At 43.6% G+C, this 9,998-nt stretch overlaps 1 protein-coding gene across 1 annotated transcript; it reads left to right on the forward strand.

Moving 5' to 3' along the window:
• Positions 1-647: 647 nt before the first annotated feature.
• On the forward strand, positions 648-9,688 carry bmp4 (bone morphogenetic protein 4). Its single transcript, XM_018663719.2, has 4 exons — positions 648-796; positions 4,952-5,074; positions 5,774-6,138; positions 8,414-9,688. The coding sequence occupies exons 3-4, from the start codon at positions 5,781-5,783 to the stop codon at positions 9,265-9,267; spliced, it is 1,212 nt and encodes a 403-aa protein (XP_018519235.1). The 5' UTR covers positions 648-796; positions 4,952-5,074; positions 5,774-5,780; the 3' UTR covers positions 9,268-9,688.
• Positions 9,689-9,998: the final 310 nt, after the last annotated feature.

Genomic DNA, 9,998 nt, shown 5'->3' on the forward strand with positions numbered 1-9,998 from the left:
TAGGTCCAAAAAAAAGCGCATAACCGCAAAGGGAACATTATTTTCATTTGATTTTTTGACATTTTTATTGGTCTGATTTGATTATTCATCTAAAAAATAAATCTTAAAGTTAGGCTTCCTGAATTTAGATGACCTCTGTGGCCAATAAATGCCACTCAAATTCTCTTTTAGACCCAATTGTTTACATCTGCAGTTACACGGGTCTCTTTATTTAGAGGGCCAACGATGTTACCTTGCAACAAGTAGTTTACTGTCTGGATCCCGGCATTTAAATGCAAAGTGACAAAGTTTCACATAATGAAAAAAGAAAATGCAGCGCGCAACGAGGCTCTTTATTTTAAGTGGAGGAGGAGAGAAGGGGGGTTATCCAAGGTGTTTGAGACAGATGAGGGAGGTGGGGGTCGGGGGGAGGGAGGGACGGGAGGAGAAGGGAAGGGAAGGAGGAGGCAGGGAGGGATAAAAACTGCAAGGGGCCATAGATGCTGGATCATTTGGAAAGTTTTTCCCCGTCCTGCGCACCGCCTGCCCTCACGAACCGTACTGGAGACGGATAGAAAAACCCCCGCTTGCAAAGCCCGAGCGCCGGCCTTCGCTCCGACACCAGTCTCCTCCTCGTCTCGTTTTTCTATTTTTTGTTTTATTTTAGAGGTGTCGCTAAAGGATTAATGAGCCAAAAAGGCACCCAGCTTCTCCTTTAAAGCTCATTTCGGCGTTTTTCGGCTTTACGCCTGGACTGCCTTACACCTTCCCCTTTCCTTATTCACTTCATTCGAGGATACCTGTACCTCTACTGATGGTAAGCGCTCATCTTCTGACACATTCACACACTAACAGAGATTCGGAACCGGATCTGTTAAAAAACGAACCTGTTGAATAACACAGGAGGAACCTCGTTGACAGTTTGTGTGTGTGTGGTTTTTTTTTTTTTTTTTTAGTTTTGGTCTTTTGGTGTCTGTGCGCGTTTAACCGACTTCACCGCGAGCTGTGCAGCACTCCCCATAGTAATGTAGAAGCATACAAGTCCATAATAATCTCACATGGACAAAGGATCTGAGATAAAGTGAGAGAGGAGTGTATTTATGGGGACGTGTAGCACTCTAATCCTGGCGGAGCTCGTAACAGGTTAAAGCCTTTTGTGCCGGAGTGTTGAGCAGTGACAAACCAACACAGTGAGGTCATTTCCAAACAGAGCTTTCAGTTTCTCTGCGCTTCTCCTTCCTCACTACAATTAAACTATTTACATTATGGAGTTTTGTACCTTTTTTCCCCCAAGTTTGGCAGAGGTTTCGCGTGATTCAACACCTGTATCTGCTTCGTGTCATCCCGGTATGCGTAATGTAAAAGATGGAGATGACACAGCTCCGACTTTTAGCCAGGATGGAAAAAATACATTGTTTATTTACGATACGATAATATTTTAAATTCCAATTAAATCTCGCCTCTCAAATATCTAAACAATAATTCACGCGTCATTGAGCCAGTTTTAAATCGGCACATTTCTGTCTAAAGTCTACAAGAAAACATCCAGTGCCAACACATTACAGTGGCATAAAGTTACAGCAGACTTGAATCCGGTTTATAATTGCGGAGCCACAGTGTAACAGGCTACAAGGACTCACATGTTTCACAGGTTTACACCTGTTTTTAACAAACGATTATGAAGTGAAATTGTGTCACTTAATCCCGTCATGCAGCAGCAGAGAAAACATTTTGCGGCCTGCGGGCGCATGGCGTCCTTGGCACACACCTTTACTTTTCATCTCAGGTTTCTCCGCCAACGTGCTGAGAAACACACTCGCCAAAGTTTAAATGCGAAATCATTATGTAATTATATAATGATATATTCTATTATTTATTTATTAAATCACGTGCGACTGGCAGAAGAATATAAGTTTCTTTGGCTGGCTCAGGAAAATATTGGCCCAGGTGTTGACTTTTTGTTGATGATGCTACCTGATATTTTGTGTTTCCGACTTAAATATTACTGTTACTATGCAAATCAGCTGAGAGCATATGACTTTGCCAAAGCGATTTTTTTTCTCCCTCCCTTTTAATTTCTTCTTACTGGGAAATCAAAAAAGTCATACAGCTCGTCATTTATATCAGAGCTGTTTTCTCTCAGAATATAAGACAGCTTAACAAAACCATTAACCTGGTTTCAGTGATCTCACTGACTGTGAATGTTCTTAGTGTTGAGCTGCTCACTGGGAGCAAATAAAATCCCAAACCACTATTCAACAACAACAGTCACTGCAGGTCTCTGTTTTATTTCATTCAACAGAAATGAGGATTTTTGTTGGGCACACTGAATCCTTGTGAAGACTTAGTTATTATTTAAACTCCTTTAAGCTTTAGTCATAACCCAGTTTGTTATCAGCAAACCATTAAAATCCCTTGATTAAAAAGGATACTGTTTAAATTGTGTGATTTTTCCTTACAGATATGGGCTATTATTTGTCCATTAACATCATAAATACATCAGTATCATACAATCTAAAGCTGTGTTAGCACTGATCAGAAAAAGATACCCAGCATGAAATATAGCAGCTGATTGCAAAACACTATTCCCATGACTATAAACCTGTTTGTAAACTGCTTTCTGGCATCTTAAATGATAAAATCAGGCCATAGATTTGGCTGTTCCCGTGGTAACCTGTTGCCCTCCCTCCTTTCCCCCGTCTTCCCTCCCACCATCACTGTCAAATTCCTCAGAAAACACATCTGAAGAGCCATGTGCATAGTCTGATCACATTATCTCTGGTCAGGGGAGAGAGAGGGGGCCAAGGGGGACCGAGCAAAGCCAAGGGCAGTTGACTGCTCCGGCCTAATTGCTCCCTGGTCTGCATTTGTGGTTGCAAAATGTTTCTCTGTCTGTCGCACAGTTCAAATGTCTTCAGAGTGTGAAGCTTCTTAAAACGTTGTATAATCCTGGAATTCTGTTTTCCTCTCACTGCTTGATCAAGAGAAGCGAATGCGAGGCCATGCTGCTGATAAATGTGGGGGGAAATCGCTGAAAAAATGAACAGAGTTTGGTGTAAAAACTTGTTTTGCTTTTTTTTGTTTTTTTAAATCGACAGTGGTGAAAACAGGCCAGCAAACATGAACGCAGTGACTTTTTCCAGAGTTGAAAGTCACTCCCTGTCTGCCTTACATCTTCTTTCATCATCATCGCACCACTTTGAGTGTCTGTCTGTTTTAGCCTGCAGCTTTGTCAGTGGCTGGTTACAGTTACAAGATGTTCTGTATGGTCAGTGTTTTTGAGTACTATGAATCCCTGTAATCATGGGAGAGGCCCTCTCTGTACAATGAACGTTTGTTGTCAGAGATGTGCACTCACACACTCACTCACACACACATTCATTCACACACACACACACACACACACACACACACATACACACACGTTATCCCCCCCACCCCTTGGGTAATAGAGCTGATCATGTTCTGAACCCTCCTCTCTCTTTGCCACAGTTCTCACGAACATGCAAGTGGTGGCACACACTCGTGCACACGCACATTTTGCGCGTGCACCACCGTCCACCGTCACTCATGCATGCACGCACACACACACACACACACACTGCGCATCGCCCTTTCTTCACACACACTGGATCTAGTGTCATGACCGAGAAAAGGGGGGAGGGTCAATCGGAGGTCAAAGTCTAATGCTGTTAGGGAAAAAGATCCTTGATTGCATGTACAGTGAGCCATGCAGGGGCCGAGATAATCGCACAGATATGAGGCCAGACATGCTCACACACAAACACACAAACTGTATATTACACTCACATACACATACAGTGTTCATGTTAATGTGCATCCTCACCGTGTAGTAATGCTTGGTTGCTCTCCAGCAGAACAGGCTCCAACTGATGACCAAAGACCTGCATTGCTCCGGAGTTGAAATGTCTGCTCCATGGTTGCTGTTGTTGTTGTGGTCACTCTGTCCAAAAAAAAAAAAATGCAGTAATTTTATTAGTGTGAGTCAGCAGCATTTAACACATTTAAATGACGTGTAAAAGAATTGAATCATTAGAGCCACACTGCTGTGCTTGTTAAACCTGACAGAGGAAAAGACGACTGTTAAAGCTGTGAATAATCTTTGCTAATTTTTATTTTTAAGGGGGTATTTTCACTAGTCTTCTGGAGCATGTACCAAGAATAATATCCTTGATGGTGTGGATTCATCAAGTGCAAAACACCACACATGCATACTCTGGGCCTGAAGGTCCGGCTCTCCTACTGATGACAGTGATGTCAAAGAGCAGGAGTCCTGTCATCAGCGTCACTACAACCTGTTTGATCCCTCAAGTGGGCGAGCGTTACTAAGAGATGAGGCCCTTCTGAGATGGATCTATTTAGTTCCTTGTCTGAAGTAGCTGATCTCGTTTGTTTGGAGGGATAAAGGTTGAGTGAGTTCACTTGGAGACGGTTTCTGAGAGCTAGCAGCCCTCTTGTTTTGGATATAGATTTTTACCACTCCTGATCAAAGCCGTGTTATCAGCTCTTTGGTCTGTGTGTGAACATGAGAGGGTAGTTTCAGACATTTTTTTCTGTTGAATCTGGCTGTTATCTTATGTTTTTTTTTTTTTTTTTTTTTTTTTTTTGCTCATTGAAGGTTTTTGTTGAATTTCTGAAATAGTTGTTATTGTTTCATGAGGTGTGTTTTCTGTCTTAGGTGAGTGTGAGGCATTAGGGATCTGCTCTCTGTGTTGTGGCACATACCTCCTTACATTCCAGTTACAGTAAATAGCTAGCTTAGCTCATGAGCCAAAATGATAAGCCTTAAAGAGACACCGGGTCTCTCTCTTACCCACTTACACACACATACACCAACACAGATATACACATTCCCTCCACCGCTCTTTAAGTAAATACCAGGTAGCAGCCTGAAGTGCTTGCAGTTGCATTCAGTTTATAATTTTCCTGTGTTTTTATCTGTATCTTTCAGGAACAGGGTCACTCCAACGTTCTCCTGCAGCCGCCCAACACCACCTAACATTTCCTGGAAAAACGTGTCCATTGCCTGCTCCCAACAAACATGGACTGTTTTCCCATGCTTTATTTTCTGTCGGTAAGTAAGTGGACCATGCCATTTCAATTTGTGCCATGTGACACATCTGCCGCATCTCACATTTTTCTCTTTCCCCTCTCTGTCCACCGGGTCATTCATGTGGCATGCAACCAGACTTGAGTTGAAAGTCGCTTTCGGGTGTTGGACAGCGTATTTCATACAAGGAAGAGCTTTTTTCCCAGTTAAATATGTGGTGCATAGTCTTGGGTTTGCCCCATGGCTTGTTGGAGCAGACTGTGAGGGACCATGGCTCCTTATCGAGTTAAGAATTTGCTCTGACCCCAGGGCTGCCTCTTTTATTTGTCTAATCATAGTGGAGAAGGGAGGAGACGGGGGGGGGGAGTGAAGAAGGAATGGCCCTCAGATTCCATTCAAAAAAGTTGGGTTCTTGAACCAGCTGTTTACCTTTGGAAGATGTCGCCAAAGATAAACTGCAAGTGGCCTATCTGATCAGGGACTGCTTTACTGTAAACAAGCCAGACCAAACTATTAAAACTGGAGAGTTGCCCTCAGTGGGAACAGTTAGGGAAATGGGTGAAGAGGCATGGAAGAAAAAGCAAAAACAAATATTTTCTATCAGTTAAAATGGAGGTCTTTCTCCCCCTTCCTTGTCTTTCTTTTTTGTGTTTTCTTCCCCCCTGTTCTTTCCAGTTCCCTCCTAATCTTTTATCTCCCTGTACCATCTGCTTCTCCCCCCAGAGACATCATGATTCCTGGTAATCGAATGCTGATGGTCATTTTAATATGCCAAGTCCTGCTGGGAGAGAGCAACCATGCTAGTCTGATACCTGAAGAAGGGAAAAAGAAAGTACCGGGCCTACAGGGTCGTTCGGCCGCTCAGAGCCATGAACTGCTGCGGGACTTCGAGGCCACGCTGCTGCACATGTTCGGCCTCAAGAGGCGGCCGCGGCCCAGCCGCTCCACCACCGTGCCCCGCTACCTGCTGGACCTCTATCGGCTGCAGTCAGGGGAGGCCGAGGAGGCTGGGGGGCATGACATTGCTTTTGAGTACCCAGAGAGGTCAGCCAGCCGGGCCAACACTGTGAGGGGCTTCCACCATGAAGGTAAGGAAAAAATAGAGGATGATGGCATCATGTGGTAGAAATAAATAAGAAGAAAAGTAGGAAGGGAGATGATAAATGCATCATGTCAGCAGAGAAACATTACACCATAATCAAAGTCACTGTTGCCAGACAGTCCAATAATTTTGGTAGTGTTATATTTCATTAGCATGGTTGAGGACAGCTAAGTTTTCATGATAAAAAACATTTCCTACATCCCTTGAAACATGATTGTAAGGCAGCTCCACCCATCTCGCCATAACCAAGGAATCTAAGGATGTGGTCACCAAACACTGCATAAAGAGGGGCAAAAAAATTCTGCTAGACAAGCTCTCAAGAGCCTCATTTGACAAAACTCTGCGTGTTTGGTTAGCAGCTGAAGGGAAAGCATACCTTCATATTACTGACTTGCACTTCTCACCCCACCCAGCAGAACATGGCTTAAAAAAGCTCGGTCTTGGCCTGGAATTGGAGTGTGCTCCTCTCTCATGTCTCCAGTTTATATGGAGGGCTCTTTTAGAAGGACCTTCCTCAACGTGCAATTATCTTTAATGCTACTCTGCAGCCTTCTAAATAAAGCCCCTACTGCCAACAATGTGGGTGCTGAGAGCAGACGCTGCAGCTCTGGAGAGATGGAAAAACAGTCTCAGAAGCTGGTGCGATAGAAAGACTGGAACGTTAGAAGGGTTTCTGTTTATTGTGACTTGGATCTGCTTAGTTTTAGCGACAGCTGCAGAGGTTTCAATTAGGCTCAGAGAAACTCCAGGTTGACTGACCTGTTAAATGTAAGTTGAGGTTGGAAAGCTAGACTTGAAACATGTTTAGTAAATGCTTGAAAACTGTCTTGCACATCAGCAGAGAGACTGTTGAGCTGACATGTGAGAGTTAGCAAGTGACCTTGTAGTGTAGTGAACTGAGAAAACCGGGGAGCTTTAGGGCTATAGAACATGTCCACCCTTAGGGGGAGGAGTGAGGAAGGAGGGATGAGTCAGCCTTAATGGGGCTTGTCAAACACACTGCTAGTGGTAACACACGCCAACACACACTAACACGGCAACGTACCAAAGGCTAGTGAAGAAGAAAGAGTACTGCCGCTGGAGGAGGAACTTCTGCCTGTGATGCAATGTGTATGTGCATGCATGTGTGTATATGTGTGTTTGTGTGTGTGGGTTTCCACTGCTCTCTACAGGCTTTTACCCTCCTTCTCCTTTGCTAAACTATGTTAATAATACGCTTTGAGGTCTTTTGAGTGGGAGTGCTTGCTTTCATGGAAGCACCATTGTGCGATAGTGTGATTCAGTTGACTGATCTGTCCAAAACATGGTGAGGTATTACAGTCTGCAGCAGAGGGACAGTAAGGTGTGGAGACATGTTTACAGGAAAGGTAAACCATGTGACTTATATTCATTCATTATTTGCTAAGTGACATATCTTTGTTGTTTCAATCATTTTAAATGACTTTGTGAATTAGCACTCTAGAAGGTGTATGTATGTACATTTCAAATTTTGAATAAGCTTTGGTTGAAGATTTGAAAACCCTGCATTCCCCTCGCAAGACCTCCTTTCCCATGGGCTTCAGACAAATGGGATTCTACTGTGTTGTCTGACTCCTTAATGATTATTCATGATGAAAATGATAAATGTCTTAAGTGAACGAACTGCAGAGCTAATCAAAAACACAGCAGGTTTTAATAATGAGAACCACCTGGGTAAGATTAGGGCCTGGGTGTGAAATAACAGGGGTGGACTGAGCAGGAAAATAGTAGACACAACATTCCTTTCCCCAACAATGGTGATCTTGCCAGAAATCTGCAGACTGAGCGTGGAACAGGGAGCCTCCACTGTGTTTATACTGTAGCTGTGGTACGTTAATCACCACCCTCCTTGTAATGCGTGTTTCAGCAAAGTGCTCAGAGAAGGCATTGAAAGAAGGGCAGGATAATCCTTACAGATAGATAAGGAAGTGTGGACGATGTATATTTATATTCTTGAATACCCTAGAGAGCTTGAAAAGTGTGCATGTACAGTCTTTTGTGTCAATTAAAGCATGTTGAGAGTGTTAAAGTCTTAACACAGCTCAAAGCTGATCTGCTGGTACTGTCAGAGGGCAAAAAGTACAGTGATACAGATCAACAAGAGACACAGTATCTTCATGGAAACTGAATTTCTAAGATATACATCTAAATTAAAGTTGTGAGTTTATTTTCTACGCGTCGTATTAGTTGATATTACCCACACTGAATAAGCATCCCACATCTCTCGTCTTGCTAATTTTCAGAGCACATGGAGAGGGTGCATGAGCTGGACGGTGGAGAGACCGTGCCCCTTCGCTTCCTGTTCAACCTCAGCAGCATCCCAGAGGACGAGCTGCTCTCCTCGGCCGAACTTAGGCTCTACCGTCATCAGATTGATGAGGCCATCACCGATACCCTCTCAGAAGAGCAGGGGCTTCACCGGATAAACGTGTACGAGGTGCTGAAGCCCCCGCGGCCCGGGCAGCTGATCACACAGCTCTTGGACACACGGCTCGTGCGGCACAACACGTCGCGCTGGGAGAGCTTCGACGTCAGCCCCGCTGTGCTGCGCTGGACTCGCGAGCGCCTCCCAAATTACGGGCTGGCTGTGGAGGTTCTGCACCTCAACCAGACGCCGCACCACCAGGGCCGTCACGTCCGCATCAGCCGCTCGCTGCACCAGGAGCCTGGCGAGGACTGGGAGCAGCTACGCCCCCTCCTGGTTACCTTTGGCCATGACGGAAAAGGTCACCCGCTGACCCGCCGGACCAAGCGGAGCCCCAAGCAACGGGGCCGTAAACGCAACCGCAACTGCCGGCGCCACGCACTGTATGTGGACTTCAGCGATGTAGGCTGGAATGACTGGATAGTGGCACCCCCTGGTTACCAGGCTTATTACTGCCACGGGGAATGCCCCTTCCCTCTGGCAGATCATCTGAACTCAACCAACCATGCCATTGTTCAGACACTGGTGAACTCTGTGAACAATAACATTCCCAAGGCCTGCTGCGTGCCAACAGAGCTCAGCGCCATCTCTATGCTCTACCTAGATGAACATGACAAGGTGGTCCTTAAAAACTACCAGGAAATGGTAGTGGAGGGCTGCGGCTGCCGTTAACACACACGCTAACTAGAACTTGGACTTGGACTGGCGACTTGAAAAAAGCAACATGGACGCTAAAACGAATCAGAAGGTCTTTACTCCCAAAAATGTTCACTTGGACCCTTATTTATAACTTTTATGTTGAGGTGTATGTTTGTCTCACTTTTTTTTTGTTTCTTTGACAATATGATCATATATTTTGACAAAATATATATATATTTATATCTACATATTAAAAATAAATTGAGTCCTTATTTTAAACATAAAAAGCTGTACAACTTTTCATAATGTACATTAGATTGTATAAGTTTTTTTATTGAGAAAATAGTAAAAACAATCTAAAAAGTAAAGTTTATTTACTTGTAATATTTATTGCTTTCATATTATATACATTTTTGGAGAAAAAAAATAAAAACATGAATTGCTTCCAATAATACATTCTAGCAGATCACAAGATGCACGCTTTGTGAATTTGCATAAATTAGAGCACTGCGTGAATTTGTCACAACACTTCATCATTTGAAATAATCAAAAATGTACACTGACTTCAATTAACCTCTTCACATTGATATTAAGATGATGGTTTTAATTAGTCCCTTGATAACTATCTACCACAGGGGATTTGAAAAAATAAGTTGACAGTAAATTTCTAGTATGGTTTTAACATGAATTTGGATATAAATTCTAAACCTGATATTTACCCTGGTGGCCTTTTAATGTGTTCAGATCAGCTTTTAGCTAAAAGA

This window comes from Lates calcarifer, linkage group LG19 (assembly GCF_001640805.2).
Source record: "Lates calcarifer isolate ASB-BC8 linkage group LG19, TLL_Latcal_v3, whole genome shotgun sequence".
Classification (NCBI taxonomy): Eukaryota; Metazoa; Chordata; class Actinopteri; family Centropomidae; genus Lates; species Lates calcarifer.